Source organism: Lampetra planeri, chromosome 23 (genome assembly GCF_965212315.1).
Source record: "Lampetra planeri chromosome 23, kcLamPlan1.2.h2, whole genome shotgun sequence".
Classification (NCBI taxonomy): domain Eukaryota; kingdom Metazoa; phylum Chordata; class Hyperoartia; order Petromyzontiformes; family Petromyzontidae; genus Lampetra; species Lampetra planeri.
This window is the reverse complement of record NC_136129.1, coordinates 8,293,926-8,314,511: the sequence shown is the minus strand read 5'-3', so window position 1 is coordinate 8,314,511 and position 20,586 is coordinate 8,293,926. Positions and strand designations below refer to the sequence as shown.

The following is a 20,586-nucleotide window of genomic DNA, read 5'->3' as shown; positions in this document are numbered from 1 at the left end:
ATGAAAACGGAAAGGCGCGTGGATTATTTACCAGACGTCTGTAGTGGGGGGGAGGGGGGGGGGAAGAGCTTCGTGGCTCATCGGATTCCTCTCGGTATAAATAGATGATGTTCTGATGAGGTTGGGGAACGTTGGCGTTACGAGGAGGAGCAGGATCAGCGGCAAGAACAACAACAACAACAACAAAGCAAAGCCGGGAGACGCAAAAAGCTGTTGTCGTAATGCTGTTTTATTGCAGTTCTGTTACATTCACCCATCGCTAGACAGTTTTAGTTTTTTTAAATTCATATTAAAAATACAACTGGTGCTCCAAAAATATGGCCATTTACCACGATCCTCTACGTTTGCTTTTATTCGTTTGAAGTTTGTCGTTGTTAGAACACTCGGAGCGCGTGCACTGTAAAGCACGCATCGTCCTGACGTTTCGTTTGACGATTTACTTCCGAACAATTTGGGCATCTATCCGAAGCGGCCTCGTTCGCGATGTCGAACACAGATGAAGGCTGAACGGGTTCTGGGCTCACCCCCTTGTACACAATAACACCGTGCGTGAAAGAGGGTCATCATCGTTATCATCATTTTGTTAAAAAGCGAGCAGGAAGTGCACACCACCTCGCGTTGCCGAACACATTCACACACCGGAAAATATCGCATTTTACTTTCGTCTAAAACAGTGCCGTTTAAATAATCGAATGACGAGAGGGACGTCGCGGCCACGCCGACTTAACCACCCCGCAGGTTCTCGAAATCATTCGATGCAACTCGCGAAGGGAGAGGGAGTCTAAGACGCGAGAACAGCAACAACAGAAGCGATGCGCTGCTCCCTCCACTGCCACACCGCCCAGACGCTTCCCTTGAAACGAGAACGAGGGTCGGAGGAAGTCGCGCGCGTTGGATCCCGCGGAAAGCTTTCCACGCGGTTTGTGCTCGGGGAGTAGTTTTGAAATACAATTTGAAATAATAGTAATAATAAAAAAAGTGGAGTACTCAAGAGAGAGTCTCGTTTATCTTCTTGGTTCTTTCGGTAAAGTCACGTAGAAGGGAAATAATACAATAATAAAAATAAAACACAACGCAAGCAGCCGTCCTCAGGTGAAGAACAGAACAGGTCTGTCGGGAAGACAGCGCTGTCTTGTGGCCGAAACGTCGTGAGAATTATTTTATTATGTTCTATTTTTATTATTTTATTATTTCCCTTCTACGTGACTTTACCGAAAGAACCAAGAAGATGGAATCCCTGCAGTCAAGAAAGCTTTAAATCGAAATTTAGAGTCTCGTTTGTGAGAGTGAACTCGTGCCGAGAGGGTGACGATTTTGACGTGTTTAATCCAAATCGAGTGGTCTGCGATGTTATTTTTTAATACGTTAAAAGTGTTCTTAGCTAATGTTCAGAGTGGGCACTTTCGCCGATCAGAAACATCGGTGCGAGGGCCACCACACAACTGACAGCACGATAATGATGATGATGATGGGGGGTGTTTTCACATGTTGTGTATTGGTCGGATGCCGCATGTTCCAGGGGCCGCGCTAAAGGCCAGTGTCGCAACGAAGCGACACTGGGTTAAAATGTGGACTCGCCGGCACACGACGTCCCACTCTTGCGGGGGGGGGGGGGGGGGTCTTTAACGTCCACTGCGATACAGACGGCGCGTCGAATCACCGCGGTTAGCACCCACCGACGGTAATAACCAGGATGGCCTGCTCGATTCGAACCAGTGAACCTCCGCGCTACCGCTGGGCCGCAGTCACCGGCCTGTGTTATTGAACGGGTGTTACGCCTGGCGTGATGTGCGTGGATCGGAAACGTGGGACGTTCACGTCGAAAAATCAAAAGGTTTTTGCAAAAGCGTGGGAAGCCGAGCCAAAAAAAAAAATACCGAAGGCCATGGCGCTAAGAAACGCGTATGCAGGTACACGGCCCCAATCGCGCCGAGACACGGAATGAGGGACACGATGGAGTAAGGGACGCACGCAGAGTTAGCCACATCGCATCGGCTTGGGGGGCAGGACACATGTCGCTGGAAGGCGCGACGGCCGAGACGAACGATGGCGTGGCAGCCAAAGGAGGGGAAATGCGTCCTAGAGGACGCGCAAAGCGGACACGGAGCGTTGGGGATCAGCTCGTGTGCAGCGGCTGGACGGATTGCTGCATCGCGCGGCCATGAGGGATGTACGTGTGTGCGTGTGTGTACGTGTGTGCGTGTGTGTGTGTGTACGTGTGTGCGTGTGTGTGTGTTGAACCTCTTTTGCAACGTAGCCAGCCGTGCTAATCGGATGACGAGGGGTTGTGGGAGTGCCTTCACCCAGCAGTGGACAGATCACGACTGACAATGACCGACACTTCAAACTCGAATCGGGCAGCCTGGGATGAACTTCCTGGGCGAGTCGCTACTCGGGAAGAACCAAACGGTGGTCAGGACTATGTCCAAATGATAACTCTTGTTTCGTTTAAATACGTATGTATGTTGAACTTCTTTCGCACCGTACGTAGCCAACCGTGCTAGGACAAGACGCCCAGACATCTCCCGCCATTGCGTTAAGTGCCATCATTCTCAAAACCATGTCTCACAACACGCGGGTCACATTCATAAATATAACAGCGGACAAGCAGATTGTCGCCTTTTGGCGTCCTCTGGTCTAACACCGTTTGAGACGAGGCTCAAAAGAAAGCTGTCTCTGGTGTGGACCAATCAGTTTCAAGGACAATGCATATGTTATCAGAGTGTGTTTTTTGTTTGCATTCTGACCACAAGTATTGTGGTTAATGCAGACATGGTTCCTTGTAAAAGTAGTTTTTTTGTTGCCAGAGAAAAGGGGAAAAAAACCTATTCAAGCAGATTCTCGTCATCATCATCATCTTAATTAATTCTACACGTCTCCTCTCCACTTCGTCTGCGTTAGATTAAGCACGACAATGTTACACGCCAAAGGCAAGTAAGTTCGATCCGCTGAGCGACCACCAAACGCGCTCCGCCGCACGTGGTGGGCAGGCTCTTCACAAAGCCCGTGCCGCTCACGCCAGCAACGTGCGAATCGTTGGCGCGCGTTCTTTTGGGCCGCGAAACGTGAAACTTGTTAGTCTGAAACTGCACCGGCAAGCACGGGCCACGGCGGCCATCGCTGCCAAACCCGCTGATTACACCACGCTTCTCGCCATCGCCAGAGCCTCACAGTTGTTGCGAAATCGACACCAAAGGCTCTCCTCTTGCGTGTTCCTTCTTAAGAGCATCCCACACCGAGAGAGACCAGGCGCAAAATGTTATTCGCGTGCGCTCGCCAAGTACGCAAGCGCGCTCGCACTCAATTCGCCGCGCGCGCGCACACCGCACGCGCGCGCGCACACCGCACGCGCACGCACAGCCCTCCTGAGCGCCCTCGCGAGTGCTGCTAGTGACTACATTCAGCAAGGGCAGGGGGTGGCAGCGGCGGCCGCGGCGGTGGCCACCACCCCCCCGTGCCTCTCGCTCACTGTCGACGAGGTGAGGAGCGCTGCTCATCCTCCGCACTGAGGGTAGAGTCGAGGTTGGGTCGGGCTAGAAACTGGGCCGCACGGCTCAATCTGGATTTGGGGATAGCCACACGCAACGCGTCCGAGAGAGAGAGGGAGAGCCTGGCTAGGGCCGTGACCGTAGCTCGTTAGGTCACGGCCCCCTGACCCGCTTTGTCAGTGCAGCAGGGCGAGATTCTAACGCGCCCCGCCGTGGGGTTGTAGTCCGAGTTGTTCTCTCGTCGTCTCTGTCTGGGGGGGAGAGGAGGGGGGGTCCCTCTCTCCCGGAACTAATTTTTGGATTCCAGGTGGAATTCTGTTGAGGGTCAATGGGACCCGTATCGACCAAGCCGCATCCCGCCAACCCCTCGTCTTGTTACGGTGACCCCCCCCCCACCCTCTTGAAAGTGTCGCGCGTACCGATCCCTAATAAGGCACCCACACCCATACCGGTGAACGTGGCGCACATACATCCTTAGAGTCTGACAGCAATAAATTAACCTTCCCCGAGGGTTTGCGTGCGACGACTGTGCATGCGCTTGTGTGTATGTGCGCGCGCACACGTCTGCGGTTGTGTTTACGGGCGCGCGTTTTTGCGTGGGCAGCGGTTCGCGTGCTGCGTTTACAAACCCAACGAGCCGAGTTGGATACCCGGCTCACGGCCAACACCAGTGACGTTGATCTGAACCGGTCCTGGGTCCCCCCCACTAAGTCGACTCAGCTTAAAATTAGTAACCTGGTGCGGCGTGTAAAAACATCGCCACTGGGGAGACAAAGCGGTCTGGCATGGTGCTGGCCACCCACTACCTCGTGTGCCATGCTAACCTTCATTGGTGCTCGCAAACAGCACTTAAGGCTATACGGGGGGGGGGGGGGGGGTCATTGTCCTTGTATACAAGTGTGCATAGTCTGTGCTGGGGTACACAAAGGTATGTGTCCGCGCGTGTGCATGTCGGCCTTCATTGGTGCTCGCTAACAGTACTTGCCCCAAAAGTCTTAAGGCAATACGGGAGATGTTTGTCTTTGTGCGTGTTCGCGCGCGCGTGTGTGTGTGCGTGCGCTTCATTAGTGACTCAAAGTCAGGTTATAAATACGGATGGCCCTGCCTCACAGGCACAGATGGGGACGGCGGGGATTCGGCGGGGATTCAACGGCGACCCCCGCTCTGCCGCCCAGTGGGAGTCCCCTCTGGTTTACCCCGTTTCACTAAATCTGGGATCCCCGCTCGCGACTTTGGGCTCGGGCACCGAACCCTAAAAAAATACATCGCGGTGACTTTAAAATGGACTGGCGGCGTTTTACGCATGATGGAAAAGTTTGCCCTCTCGATTAACAAAAATATATATGGGAGGGGTGTGTGTGTGTTTATTTGTTGTTGTTGCGCTGACCCCATTACAACGTTTAAAAAATAACTGCGGTACCCGTATCGCTCCAGCATGTTGAGGGGGGGGGGGTTGGAAACGCAAAAATGTAAGGCATTTTTACGCGACACACAAACAGCATTCCTCTATTTCTCTATGGGGCAGCCCCAGCAGAGGTCACGCACTGACCCGGGGGACATCGGCCAGAAGCCACCTCGGGGTCAACCCCTCTCCACGTGTCCTCTGTGCCCGTATCCCACCCTCACTCTCCCTGTGCCACCACAGCGAGGCATGGCCACGGTGCCTCTCTCAAGTCGGGCTCCACAACCGAGCGACCAGTTGTGCAACCGAATCACTGTTGAATTTGCGCAACTTAATAACTCGCAACTGCTTTGTCCACATCTCAGCAGATGGTTGAGCAGCAAAGGCGTGGCTAAAGTAACTGGCCACGCCCCTTACAGCATAGCCTCACGCCTTGTATGGTTAAGCTCCACCCCCCTCACCACCTACAAAATCAGGATCCTAACAACCAATCACAGTTCACAAATGTGTCGCGTGTTGGAATACGACAAATCGCAGAGCAGTCTGACAATTGAAAGCGGAGTCCACCTCGACTTTGAGCAACCTGTCGTGCGCAACCGCTCGCGACGGGCAACAGAGATGTCCACACGTGAGCAATTCAGTTGCATGCAACCAAGTTGCAAACACAGATCGCTACGGTGGGGGAGACAAAGCGTCGGGCGGCTACACTGCCACTTCAGACCACAGGGCCATACGGCTGCCTGACAATAAAGTGTCGGACAAGCCAGCAGACATTCTTCTTCTGTAGTATTACGGTCCTGTTATAACTTTCATTACAGCTGTGACCTCTTTCTGGTTTTAGGCATAATTGTTTTTCCACTTAAAACCATTGGCGTGATGGGTGAGCGAACACGTCAGCATTTAAAAACAAATCCACGCGATTTTTCTCTCTTTTCGCCATTTATGAATTACTCTTTACGCAAATGGTTCGAAAAGTAAAAAAAACACTGAAAGGTTGGGAAATGGAAAAACGAATGCAAAACAAAAGCGAGAGAAGAGATGACTGACCGAGGCCGGGCACCGCGAGGTATAGAACTCGAGCACATCCAAAAGGAGCGTTACAGTATTCGGATAAATGCGATGAGAACGTTTAAACTAAACACGGACCAAACACTTCTTTTTTTTTGCGAAGACTGCATGATGAAATGATCGAGAGAGAGAGAGAAAAAAAACGCCTACGTCTAAATGAGAGCGAACAGAGAACGGAATTACGAGAGCACTGATGGAGCAAATGGCGACGATCAACGATGCCTTATATAGAAAAAAATAATAATCGGTGATTGTGATCTCAGCCACGGCTAGAAATCGGTGACCCAACCACCCCCTCAAAGTCCGCACGGATGGGTCCTGGCGGGTCAACCTGCCCCATGCACACAAACATATCCACACAAACACCTCACATCAACACGCCTACATATTATTATTAGAGATATATACTTTATCGTTTTTTGTCATTTTTGTGGGGGTTTTTTTTGGTGTACAACCAGCAGGGTTACGGTTAACAATGGAGAAACGTTAATGAACAGACCACACGCTGCTGATGAGTCTCAGGATAGTCAAAACCAGTTCGGTTTGCCTGGTAGGCCAATAAGTTGTTGGATTACAATGAATAAAAATGCTTTACGCGATTGAACAGACCGACGTCTGTTAATTTTTTTTCAAGAAACTTATATTTATTTTTTTATCATAACACCGGTAACCTACTTGAGAAATCTCACAAAGTTAGAAATTCAGTTCGTGACATTGTTCTCCGAGAGGAACTTAACAGCCACATTCCAGTGGTAAATAAAGCACAGCGAGAGAAACTGCCTCACCCCGGGGAGGAGGAGGAGGAGGGGGGGGGGTTCGGAGGTCAACTTTCCAACAACCTCTCGGGGCCCCTCCGGTCGACTTTCCACTGCTCTCACCGCAGCTCTCCGACGCGCTCGTGGCAAGTCAAAGGGAGGTGCGGAGCCAGCGGAAGTGTTGGACGAGTGTTGCAGCTACCCCCCCTTTGTGGGTTCCCACCGACACGTGGCTACGGGATCAAACCGGTAATGAGCGGAGCCCTCGAGCGAGTCGCACTGGACCCGAGAACGCGCCAACCAAAATAAATCTTCTCGGTTCTTTCGGTAAAGTCACGTAGAAGGAAAATAATAAAATAAAAATAATAAAACATTATAATATACAATTCTCACAACGTTTCGGCCACAACGCAAGCAGCCGTCCTCAGGTGAAGAATGAGGACGACTGCTTGCGTTGTTGCGTTGTGGCCGAAACGTCGTGAGAATTATTTTATTATGTTTATTTGTATTATTTTATTATTTTCTTTCTACGTGACTTCACCGAAAGAACCAAGAAGATGAATCCCTGCAGTCACGAAAGCTTTAAATCGAGACCAAAATAAACTCACGCGGTCCGTCAGCTCCTCCGAATCGTGCCGGTCTGCGATCATTCTTTTGGGACCAGAGGTCAACAAAAGGCGCAAAACTCCGCAGCAATTGCTCGCTCACGCCACCCGCTGCTGTCGGAAGGCCTCCGCTAGAGGGCACTGCGGAGAGCCACTCGTGAGCGACGACGGGGGGGGGGGGGCGTGCGACGACCGGGAGGTGACGGTGGCGCTGCGGTCGGTGCGCGTGCCACGGCGGCGTGCATGATGGCGCTAGCGGGGGGGGGGGGGCCACCAGGGAGGAAGGAAGCTGGTGGGCACGCGTGCCAATGCACTCTCCCTTACGTAAGTTTGCACAGAGGTACCGAGTCTCACATCGCTAAAATATATATAAAAAGTGCATTTTTTGATATATATTAAAGGGAAGCGACTTAAGAGAAAATAAGTATGCTGTTTAGTTTGTTACAATCATAGTTCAGGTCAGTTTTTCTGGACAGGGGGGGGGGGTTGTCTGTTTACAGACGCGCCGTTTGTGCATTCCGAAAGGCTGAAGAAGCGCTCGCGCGGCCGCCCGAGTGGATCTGTCAGTGGGTGATCAATTCGACAAAAACGATTCTTCTCCGACGAGTACTGCAAAAGCACCACGCACACAGTCGCTGGATCGCGGCGACGCGCAATACAAGAAACGCTTCTCTCCTAAGTGACTATTTGTGTTTTTTTTCTTCCTTCAAAGCCACATCACAAAGCAAAAACTCGATATTGCAATGCAAGTCCACGTGTCAAAGAAAGCAACATTCGAGCGAACACGCACACACACACACGACACACGAGTGTCTACAGATGTTGCGCGTGCTTTTTCGTTTAAGGCGTCGTGGGTTTCATGAGGACCCTTCGCATGCCATTAGTCTCGCTGACGTCCGTCTCTCTCTCTCTCCATGTGTCACTCCGTTAGTGCATCCTTGTATCTGTCCGTGCGTCTGCCCATCTCAGTGTCCCGTCCGTGCATCCGTCCTTCAATGCTCTACGATGTCCGTCTGCGCGTGTGTCCGTGTGTGGGTCGCTCTCGAAGTTAAGCAGCGTTTTCTTAAAGCTAAAACGCGATCCAGCACCGAGGCACCTGTGACCTCTGGGGTGGGTGCGGTTCGGGGAAGTGAGGAGGAGGGGTGTGATGTGAGGGGGGGGTCTTTGGTGCTCGGCGCCCACCGTGAACGCGCGGCAACGCTCGCTCGCCTTTGCCTCCCTCCCTCTCTCCGCGAAACAAAAAAAAACGTTTTTTTTCCCTGTTTTTTTTCGTTCACACGCGTAGAAAATTTTCTCTAAAAATAGAATGTCTCTGGGCGCCACGGGAGCGGAGCGGCGGTCAGCTCGGCGAGCCATTGGCGCACGAGCGGCGGGGCCCATTCGTCGCTCCAACGAGAGCCGCCCTCCTCCATCCCTCTCTACACCCCCCCCACCACCGTGTAGTGTCGTCCGAGTTGCCATGTGAAGCAGACTCGCGCGCATATCGCTTTAACGGCACGCGCGCGCTCGCTCGCAGCTGCGCGTCCCCGCACGCGCCCGCTCAGCCGTCTTAAGGGAGTTCAAGCAGCCCTCCTGGATCTTTGAGTGTACTTAGTTTCCGCAGCAATTTCACAATAAAAAATAAAATAAAAAATAAAAGCCATCGCCGTACGTGATTCTAACACGTGGCGGCTGCCCAGCCGGTCACGTCGCGTGTCAATTAAAAAACTAAACCGCCGCCAAACGACAACAACAACAACGATGGCGACAGTCGGCCTTGTGCATTCCGTTAAATACATTCACTTAAACGAGGCGCAACGACAATCAGGACGTCAGCAATATCCCGCCGGCCGTGGCACTTCCCTCGTGTTCCGTCGCACGTTTGCCAGGCACCACCACCCCACCCCGCACCTCGCCGCCCGCTGAGCGAACGGGGATTGTGCGAGCATAGCGGATCCGACTCTTTCCCAGCGACGTCGCGTGTTACGCTTCACTCTCCTCCTTACCGTGCCGCCGTCGCCACCGCACGCACACATTGCTACGGGGTGCGTCCTGACCCGTCCCTTGCTGGACATCCGTGAAAAAGAGCTTTTTGTAGCTCATCGGATTCCTCCTGCAGTATAAATACAGATTCTGATTCTGAAGGGTCACAGTTGTGGCTACACATTTTTTCTCCTCAATGCCTTACGGTGAGGGGGGGGGGGGCAGGGGGGGTCACGGCCGGTGGGGGTGACCCCGCTCGGCGAGAGGGACCGTTGGTGGGTCATCGCGAGGCCTGGAGGTCCGTCGCAGCAACAGCCGCAGCAGGATGGACGTGGAGTTAGATGCCGCTTAGGGAGTTGCGGAGCCAAAAGAAGACGTGAAGAGTAACTCCCGGCCGCTTCGCTCGGGGAAACAAAGTTTGTTAGCGCTGTGCACCGCAGCCACCGCTTCTCCCCTCTTCCCCCGCCCCCACTTCGTTACGAAACGGTGCCTTCTGCCCGTGCTGACGCATGCGGTGATGGAAAGCGTCGGTGGGTCGGCTGCTTGGTCCCCCCAGAACAGGAAAGAAAAAACGTGACGAGGTTTTCGTTTCAACTGTGAGCCTCGTTGGATTATTATCGTTTTTATTATTATTGTAAATGGTTCTTTTTATCCCTTAATTCATTTTCCGGGGGGCCACCTAAACACCCCCCTTTCGTCGACCTTCTGACCTCAGCGCGTTGGCCTCCGATCTGCACTGTAACGTCGCGCGGGCGCGCACGGCCCTGGCACGCGACACTGAACCAATTTATTTTGCTGCCGTTCCGTTCGCCTCTCGACACACACGATAAAAACTCTCCCCCGCAGAAGAGAGACAAATAAAGCAATAAATACTGAAAATCAAATACTCCTGGGGATGCTAATTTAAAACAGCCTAATTCGACGGGCGACTGGGAAAGAGTAAAATATCTGGCAACGCAAAATAAACCACACGCACGGGAGACAACGCGGCGGAAACTTATCGTGCGGACGGCGCTCGCGGCACGCCGCTAGCGCTCTCCGACAAGGCACGTGTGCGTCGCTTCACTCCTCCTCGACGGGTGACTGAGATGCGGCCGGGCTGAGTGGCGGGCTGGCCGGCGCCACGCCAGCTTCCCCGTACTGCTGCTGCTGCTGGTGCTGCTGCTGCTGCTGATGCTGATGCTGTTGAGCGTCAGGGTAGTGGCGCTTGGCGTCGGGCTCGCCGGCATCCTGCCCGCCGTCTCCGTCGTGCACCAGCCTCTTGCCGGCCTGCGTCGCCAGCAGCTGCAGCGGATTGGCGGCTCCTGGGAGGGGAAGCGCACGGGGGAGGAGGAGGAGGCGGCGGCGGCGCCGTGGTGAACAACCGGCGTTGGGGGACTAGTGGGGCTGCATCAGCAGTACGGGAACCAGGAGACGGACCGTGTTAGCGTTTGGGATAGGGTTGGGGATAGGTAGGGCGGTGCAGTCGCAGAACTTGTGCCTTTACTGAAAGAAGCATTTGAGTTCGAATCCTGACTCTGGCGCGACTTTGTGTGTGGAATTTGTTCTGAATGGGTTTCCTCTGGGTTCTCCAGTTTACTCCCATAGCTACAGATATAAGACGCAATTTACGTAGGCCAAGCATCCCCATGTGACTTTCCTGTGTGCACAAGTAATTATTATATGGTTGGGATTAGGGGTAGGGATATGGTTGGCTTTCATTCATGGCCAGGTCGCTCCTGAAAAGCTAATAGCTCTCAGTGGGCTTCACCTAGTACAATATTAAAACATGTTTTAGTGATTTGCTTACCTTTCCCATGCTTTGCACTCCTATCCTGTTTTTGTATAACTTGCTGTTGTAACGTTCTGACCCGTCCCCACTGGACATCCGTGAAAAATAACTTTATAGCAGATTCCTCCAGTTATAAATATTCAGATTCTGAAGGGCGATGAGGGCTTATGGCTATAGATAAGCTGCACTTGCTTTTGCTTCCGATTGCCTCTTTAAATGCTTCCTCCCTCCCGCCCCCCCTCCCCTCGTCAGCTGGCTCTCCCTCGCTGGAGGTATCTCCTCAACACACGGTATACGATCCCAAAGAGCGTCTCTCCCCAAACCTGCCCCCAGGTCTCCCCCATATGTCCATCGACGCGGCCCGGCCGTAAGGCCCGGGCAGGCCGCTTGCCCTCCTCCCTGGCTCGCTGCGCCCCACCGGCCCCCGTCCGAGCGCCCCGCGCCGACTCACGCTGGGGCTGCAGCGCCGTGGCGCTGTGAAAGCCGTTCTCCGCGTGGTGCTGCTGCTGCTGCTGGTGCTGCTGCTGCTGCTGGTGGTGGTAGGAGGAGGAGGCGCCGGGGGCACCGAGCCACACGGAGCCGTGCGGAGGAGCGCACGGGGGATTGGGCCCCGCCGTCTGGATCACGGACGTCACGGCGCTCAGCACGGGTGGGCGCAGCGGCCTGAGCTCTGCGGCAGCGATGTCGAAGGCGAGCGCGCAAGGACACGCGCGCGCGCACACACACACACACGCGCACAGACACGTGCACAGAGACACACGTGTGAGCGAGGATGACCAGAATTTGCGCGATGATGGTTTATGCTCCTTGACGAGATCGGCAAGGTATTGTGGTTTCGTTTGTGGCGAGCGCTTTCGCGTGTAATGAGTGCGACCTAATGACGTGTTCGTTTCGGCAACCGGACGGCCATGCAGCTCGATGGACACGGTCGCCAGCTATCGCTCGACTCACCCTCTTCCTCTTCCTCCTTCCTCTCCTCCAGCGTTTGCCGCAGCACGGAGTACCCGCCGCCGTACGGCGATGGTCCGTCAGGCCCGGCCGCGAAGTAGCCCGACAGCACCGCGTGCTGGGAGTGGCCGCTGCCCTGGTTCAGGTGGGCGGGCAGCCCCAGTGCATGCTGGGAGTGGGAGAGCGGCTGCGCAATGCTGTACGCGATTGGTCGAATGAAGGTGCCCGGCAGCGGGTGCTGGGCTGTGAAAATCACGGGGTGGCTCGACACGGGAGAACCTGGCGACGAGCGGAGAGCACAGGGAGGAGGAGGAGGGGGAGGAGGGGGAGGAGGGGGGGGGGGAAGTCAGGGTCACATCACTTGCGGTGTGACTTGCGTTGTAACGTCACCGCAGCCATCACTCGAGATCAAGCCTGACTGGGGATTTTAAATTACTATGAAGGCTTTCCAATGCAGCTTGAATGCCTTCACAATATCTCTCGTAAAGTTAATCCAATATTAACAAAACTTTGGTATAAAGTTGTGCTGCTGTTAGGGACTTATCCTACACAAACCTGACCAAATAAACCAGAGGCTTGCCCAAAACATTCCAACAAATCCTGACAAGCGCAAGCCTTTACCCCCCCCCCCCCCCCCGATGATGTTACCACGCGCGCCAGGCGCCACGCGCCGTCATCTTTCCCCGTTCGGATTGGAACGCAACGCGACGATTGCAAACGCACATCGGGCGAGCGTTCCAGAGCGCAAGGACGTCCGTGCAAGAAGCGGCACTCGCCGCGTGCACCGCCCCCCTCTACTGGACACCCGCGAAAAATGGAGCTTCGTGGCTCGTCGGATTCCTCCAGGACGAAAAAAATAATAATCGATCGAGATTCCGACTCTGACCTGGCGCGCTCTGCGTGTAGCGCACGTCGTTCCGTGGCGCCGGCAGCGGCTTGGGGTTCCCCGGAGCGAGGGGGGGCTCCGGCCCCTCGAGTGGGGCCGGGGAGCCCTCGCGGGAGAGGCTCTCGGGGGTCTGCAGGCCGCTGGGCGGCTGGGACAGCAGGCCCGAGTGGCTGGGCGACGCGGGCGCGCTCCTGCCAACGGGCGGGGGGCGCACGGCACACGCACGGCGTCAGAAAAGAACGGCGTGCGTGCTCGCACGCGGCTACAACCATTAGAGCACACGTGTGCGGCGCTAGATTTATCAAACGGTAGCGCGCGCACAGCGACAAACATTACGGCGCATACGCAGTTGCTAGAATTATGAACCTAGAGCAGGCACACAGCTACAAATATTACAGCAGGCTTGCGGCGCGAGAGTTATCAACCGAAAGCGGACACGCAGCCCGCGAACATTACAGTGCATGCGAGGTGCTCAAGTTATCAACCCATAGCGCACACAAAGCACACAGCTGCAAACATTACAGCACACGTGCGACGGCTACTAGAGCTATCAACGGATAGCGCGTGCGCACGCACGCACGCGCGCGCGCGCGCTCGCACGCACGCGCGCGCGCGCTCGCGCAGAGCTACGACCATTACAGCGCATGCGCGTTTGGGGGCTGGTCGGGAAAACAATGCGGGGAGGGGTAAGATGGGTGGGTAGGGGGCAAAGATAGATGGTTGGAGGGACAGGCACGGTGACGGAGGACGAGAAGGTAGGGGGGGAGAGAAGGGGTGGGGGGGGGGGGCTGCAGGGGGGGGGGGGGCTGTGGGGGGGGGGCGGTCACCGTGAGGAGAGGAGGCCAAAGGGCGTGCGGAAGCAGGAGGCCCCGCGCTGCCGCCGTTTCTTGAAGGCCTGCTCGGTGAGCTTCGCCTGGCACGTGGGGTCGATGCGCCAGAACGAGCCCTTGCCTGGCTCCTCCTGCGAGCGCGGCACCTTCACGAAGTAGCGGTTGAGCGACAGGTTGTGCCGGATCGAGTTCTGCGCGCGACAACAAAAACAAAGATCCCCCGTTCAACCTTGGGGCAAGTGCTGTTAGCGAGCACCTATGAAGGCCGTAACGGCACAGGGGGTGGGGTGGCCAGCACCGTGCCCGGCCGCCTTTGTCTCCCCAGTGGCGATGTTTACACACCGCACCAGGTACTCATTTAAGGCCGAGTCGACCCAGGTGAGGCCCAGGACCGGTTCAGATAATCGTCACTGGTGTTGACCGTGAGCGGGAATCGAACTCGGGTCTCCAGGTTTGCAGCGCATTGCGCTAACCGCTACACCGCCGCTCCCCACACACACCCACGCACATGCACACATGTGTGCTGAGGCACCGTTACGTTGCGGCGCTCTCTCTCTCTCTCTCGGGCTTGCGAGCATCCAGCAGCCACGCACTCCTTGCGAGCGGATGGACAGACACGTACCAGTACACGCAATTGGGGGCAATGGGTGGACGAAGAGAAGGACAAACAGACAAATGGAGGAACGGACTAACAGATTGATGGATATATGAACAAAACGGATGGACGGAAAGACGGGACAAACAAACAAAAGACAAACGTTCGACGTGCGGACGGACAGAGAGAGAGAGATAGAGACAGATGGACAGGTGTTCACGTGGACAGAGCGGACGTATAGACAGATAGATGGACAAAGAGAGAGACAGACAGATGGCGAGAGACGAGACAGACGGACAGAGAGCATGAACAATCAACGGTCCGCTCCGCTGCAGTCGCGGCCTCACCTGCCAGCCCTTGTCGGACATGCGGTAGAAGGGGTAGTTGTGGGTGATGTGCGCGTAGATGCCGCTGAGCGTGAGCTGCTTGTCGCTCGCCGACGTGATGGCCTGGATGATGAGCTGCGCGTACGAGTACGGGGGCTTCGAGCCGTCCTGCGTCGGCGGACACAGCCGGCGAGCGTGCGTCAAAGCGCACGTCAAAAAGGCACGCACGGACACACGCACGGACACACGCACGCAAGCGCGTGAACGCCCACACGCAAACGCGCGCACATGCGGCACACTAACGGAAACACAGCGACAGGCTCACGCGCTAGCGCACAGCTCCCCAGATGTATTTATTATTTAAATTGTTTTAATGCAGATGTATTTATTCTTTTTATAATCTTTCTACACACGACGGAGTGAGCAAGGAGGAGGCGAGAGAGTTGCGGCAGTCTTTGCCACTTCTGATCGGATTCTTTCGAGTCACGTGACTTGTCGCTCGCTGTCCGGTTAGGTCTCCGATGAGAAATGTTTTTGATGGCTGTGCAGCGTGGCAGTGGTTGGCGCTGGGTGGCACGTGCTTGTTGACTCCAGACGGCACTGGCTGTAGTTGTGAATGGCGACACTAGGTGGTGTATCGGTGTGCAGGGCGGCACTGGATGCGACACGTGGCCGTGGAGGTTTGCTGCAGGGCGGCACGATGCAGACAGACGGTGGCACAAAGTGACTCTAGGTGGCGCTGGGTGTTGGTGCTGTGTGTGCCACGTGGCCGTGCAAGGTGGCTCTCGGTGGTGCTGTGTGTGCTACGTGGTGCTGCAGGGGGGCTCTAGGTGGCGCTGGGTGTTGGTGCCGGGTATTGCTACGTGGCCGTGCAAGGTGGCTCTCAGTGGCGCTGGATGCGGGTGCCGGGCGCGCACCTTGGGGCTGTCGGCCTGGGCGCCGTCGCGCTCGCCGCGCTCCTGCTCGCGCTCCGAGACGGCGCGCGCCGCGTACTCGGCCACGAGCTGCAGGTCGGGCGCGAAGCCGCGCACCAGCCGGTAGCCCGAGGAGCCGGCGCCGCGGGGGCTCGACGGGCACGAGTTTGCGGCGCTGGCGCACGCGGGGAGGGGGGACACAACGCGAGAAAGTAAGCACAAAGAGCCGCGCACGCTTAAGCGGCGGCGCGAACGCGAGCGCGACTATAAACACAACCGCTAAAAACGACTGGACGCAAATGCCAAAACATAAACAATAACATGTAAACGATAACACAAATGTAAGCATTAATGTAAACAAAAACACAAGCGTAAACACAGACACAAAGCGTAAACATTGGCGTAAAAATAACACAAGCGTAAACAGTGACACCAGTGTAAAACACAAACGTAAACACGGACGCGTAAACAGACTCGGCAGAACGTAAACACTCACGCGCAACGTAAAACGCAAACACCGACACCGACCCAGACGCGAACACAGACGCGTACGACCAACGAAGCAAAGCCGTGGAGCGAGGGGCAGGGGTCTGGGTCCCTGCGGAAGCGATTGTGCCCCCCCCCCTGCCGCCCCTGACAACCCATCACCGTGTGGGCCCCCCCCCCCGCCCCCCCCCCCGCCCCCCCCCGCCCCCCCCCCCGCCCCCCCCCCGCCCCCCCCCCCGCCCCCCCCCCGCCCATTTAGGACGCACCTCGTCGGTGTGGCCGGGGAGGCTCGTGCGAGGTTGAAGCTCTAAGCAAAAAAAAAAGAAAAGCTCATCCATCGCGTTCGGCGCCACCATCGCTTCCTTCCCTCTGCCAGATCCCCGCTGCAGATCTTTAGTCTCACCCGACTCGTGTAGTTTAGTTTTTTTACGCCACGGTCGTGGACACACCGACCCGATCCCGCGTTTACTGGGTCCACTGCCCTGTGGCACAGCTGGACCGGACCGCGACTAGGCGAGCGATGCCCGAACCGCTCCCTTCCCCACCCCCCCCCTCCTTCATCGAACCTGCGCTGACCAGCGTGGTGAAGTACGGTCAAACAACCCCAATGGCTTGACACGGCGTGGGGACGGGGGCTTCATCCGTCGGTCGAGTGACAAGTGACCGTAAAACGATCACGGCCATCGTAATAAAACCGACGGTGGTGGAGCGCGACTCGCCGTTCCGTTGACGCTGTCTGGGAATAACATTCATCTCGATGAAAGTGGTCAAACATCAGTGCGCTCGGCCATCAATAATTACCATCGCAGCCCATCGGGCGAGCCGGGTAAATCCTTTCGGACGCATGTAAATCGTAAATTAAAATCTCCGTTCATCTGCCCTTCTCCCCCAGTCGCGCCGCGGCCGCCCCGAATAACGTTCCCGACCGATCCCCGAGTCTGCGTCCTCATTTCGAGGCGAGCCCGTTCCTCCACCCTCGTCAACCGTCCCGGCCACGCTTCGGCGTTCGGCCGGGGCGGGCCGGCGGCTCGTCGCCGCGACCTGTCGGTCGATCGCCGCTCTCGCTTCATCAACGGAATTATTAACGCCGCCGTGACGCGCTCGCGGCCGCTTTCACGAACAAATAACGGATCGCGATTTGCGGGAAGGCTGCTCGCCAACGGTGCGATTAGCTTCAGTGAAACAACACAGAGCCCGCGAAAATCCAGCTTATGTGGCATTCTCAGAAAACATGAAAACCCCACATCCTGTTCCAGGTTGTTCTGTGTTTACGGCATACATTGTTCATATTCATCGCAGTCCACCATCATCATCAATTCAATTCAGTATCAACATGCATCTCACTGGCAATCGCCGTACATCACCAGAAAATCATCGGCCGTCTGGAACGCTCTTCCTTCCGATGTTAAGAAGCCACTGGAGTTATGCACTTTTAAATAATCTAGATTGAAAACTAATTTCTTTAGGACTGCTTTTTGTGTTTATATTTTTGTCCTGCCACCGCACCGCCGATTAGCACGGTTGGCTGCGTACTGTGCGAAAGAAGTTCAACGCACACATACACACATTTAGCCACATTCGTGTGTTACATTGGTACGTCACATTTGAGATGTGGTGTAAAATGTCCATCAAGAACCTATGAAGGCCTATACGGTACAACGCGGGGGTGGATAGCCAACATCACGCCCGGACGCCTTTGTCTCCCCAGTGCTGCTGTGTACATACTGCACTATGTAGTCATTTGAGGCCTCAGGGAGGCCTCGGACTGGTTCAGATATTCGTCACTGAATATATATTCGTCGTGAGCTGGGTTCGTGCTAACCAGTGCCCCTCTATAGCCTTTAAACGGACCGTTGGGGCAAGTGCTGCCGGCGAGTAGCAGCAACTATGAAGGCCGGCACGGCACACGAGGAGGTGGGTGGCCAGCACCACACCTGGCTGCCTTTGTCTCCCCAGTGGCGATGTTTACACACCACACCAGATACTCATTTGAGGCCGAGTCGACCTAGGGGAGGCCCAGGACCGGTTTAGATAATCGTCACTGGGTGTTGGCCGCGAGCGGGAATCGAACCCGGGTCACCGGGTTCGTAGCGCAGCGCGCTAACCGCTACACCGCCGCTCCCCACACGCGCGCTCAACACACGCAGACACGCACGGAACACGGAAAGCACGCATGTGTACACAGTACTGTATATGACCGAGCGGTGCCCGATGCGATCTCATTCCTCTCCCTGGACATCGTGTTCCCCCCCTTGCCTTTTGTGGCTTCCGACTGACCAAACGAGCCGAGCCACTTCACGTGCCGGCTCCCAGCCCCGCGGCGTTTTCTCACAACGCGGCGGCAATGAACTCGCCACAGCCTCGCTCGGCCACCTCCCAGTGGTCACCGCCGCCGGCACCCAAACTCGACTCTCTCCCTGCGAGCGTCGCCACCTTGTCCTGGTTTTTTTCCCGGGATCGTACTCCCGTCGAGGTGGCCGAACACACTGGGGAATCTGTACGTTTTCCCCCCCCCGCTCTTCCGGCCCTGCAAGACGGTCTTCTTCCCATGACAAACCCCTGTTTCTTTTTATTGATTCGTGGGAGCCCACATGGTCACGACCCGAGGGCTCTGGGCCCACCACTGAAACCCTCGACAGGCAAAGACGATGACACCCGAGTAACCCCAGTGCGACTGGGGAGGTCACGGGGTCACGGGTCGAACGCTCGGCTGCGTGCGACGATTTCACCCCTCCCCCACTCTCGCCCGGACGTGGTGCAGCGCATCCGACGGACTGTCACAACCTGAGTTCGCGATTCGACCCAAGAAACGATGAGTTTCAACGTCTCCCTTTTGTCTCGTCTGTGCCTCCTCTTCTCGTCTTCTCAGCCACGAGTGCCGCGTGTTTCTATTCTGTGCCGACTTCTTAAGTCGCATCCAAGGACGTACGTATGTTGAACTTCTCATGTGTGTATGTACGTTGAACTTCGTTCGCACCGTACGTAGCCCGACAAGCTAAACGGAGGTGCGGGGGGCGGAGGGACAAACTAAACACAAAAAAGCAGTTCAAAAGAAATTAGTTTTTTAATTTAGATATAAAAGTGCAAAGCACCAGAGGCTTCCTAAAATTGGAAGGGAGAGTGTTCCAGACAGCCGCAGAAGCTCATCCGAAAGCCTCGTCCCACTGCCTCCTTCCCTCTCACCCTCACTCTCCCCTTGACTCCTTACCTCCTGGACCAGCAGCTTAGAGACAATATCCCGTACCGTAACGTCACAGCGCTGAAGCGTCAGCCTCAAGCGTGCGTACCCTTTGCATAAATCGTAAAATAATTACCGTATTGTCCAGATTATAAGAAACCCCTTTTAGCCGCCCCAGTACTTTAAAGCAAAAGGTGGGAATGCGTCTGATAATAATAAATCGGGTAGGGGTGTGTGTGTCTGTGTGTAACCATATTTGTACGATTTTATCAATACCGGGCACATGTTTGGGCTGCGTCGTACAGTCCGGAGAAATACGGTAATTGATTGCGATGTGGAGTACGATCCGATGCACGAACCATGGGCGTAAGAATCGACTACAAAAAATCGAACCGACACCTCTATATAGGACTACCAAAGGGCCTCTTGCCACCGTGGTCATCAAGCCCTACTGAACATGTATGATGCATTTATGTATGTATGTATGCATGTAGAACTTCTTTGGCACCGTACGTAGCCAACCATGTTAAATCGGAAACATAACAGAGGCCTTCATCCAGCAGCGGATCAATCACGGCTGATGATGCCGACGACCACAAATTACCACCGATGCATATCACGAAAGCTGGATGTTGTTTTTGCGGGTGGCTAATCGGCATTCCGAAAGAAAAAAAACAATTAGACGGCCCTGAAACGTGACGCATAACTCGTAGACACATTCACGACCATCACCATTATCATCTTCTTTACGAGCGCAATTTCACAATTAAGACGTGGGGGGTGCCGATGGTCGCGGTCACGCAGCGGGTCCACTTCACTCCTCGGGCTTCAACGTCCATTTCGGCGCCCATGGCTCAATTACGCCAAAAGCCAGGGCGCTCCCCCGCACACCGTGCCACACACTGCAGGCTCACCCCATTTCACCTCCGGCCGCAATTTCAGGCCACCGCTTCTGTCGTCTGGCACAGCCGCAGAGCTGGGCGGGCCGCTGCTTAGAATGTGCACAGCGTGAAATGCGATTTTGTAGCACTCCGACGCGTTGTTGTTGTTGTTGTTGTTTCGGGACCGTACTATGCCGTCGTTCGGCTCAGTGCGGTGTGCAGCACGCGGCACAACAACGGCACAACGCAAACGCGCACCGGGCACCGAAGCAGCAAATACACGGCGATGATTAAATGTGATCTTTTAGTACAGATTCATCCCCGGGCGCAGTGCTTTGCTCGGCGTGCTACGATTCTCGTGACGAGGGTTCGATTCCCGGCCACGGCTAACGCCAGTGTCGGGTGACCTATGGCCTGGTTCGGCGAGCACCCTCCCGGCTACCGCTTCCGTCGCCAACCCGCACCGAACACCGCGAGTGCCGGTTGGCGGG

The 20,586-nt window shown here is 55.5% G+C and overlaps 1 protein-coding gene across 1 annotated transcript in view; it reads right to left on the bottom strand.

The window, feature by feature from the left end:
• Positions 1–211: 211 nt before the first annotated feature.
• LOC144726408 (uncharacterized) overlaps positions 212–20,586 on the bottom strand; it is a 65,456-nt gene continuing 45,081 nt past the window's right edge. Inside the window, exons 4-10 of the mRNA XM_078605094.1 lie at positions 15,554–15,725; positions 14,658–14,804; positions 13,713–13,906; positions 12,886–13,076; positions 12,003–12,278; positions 11,503–11,721; positions 212–10,584 (exon numbers count right to left, since the gene is read on the bottom strand). Coding sequence (XP_078461220.1) covers positions 10,343–10,584; positions 11,503–11,721; positions 12,003–12,278; positions 12,886–13,076; positions 13,713–13,906; positions 14,658–14,804; positions 15,554–15,725 — 1,441 coding nt within the window. The 3' untranslated portion in view covers positions 212–10,342. The remainder of the gene's footprint in view (positions 10,585–11,502; positions 11,722–12,002; positions 12,279–12,885; positions 13,077–13,712; positions 13,907–14,657; positions 14,805–15,553; positions 15,726–20,586) is intronic.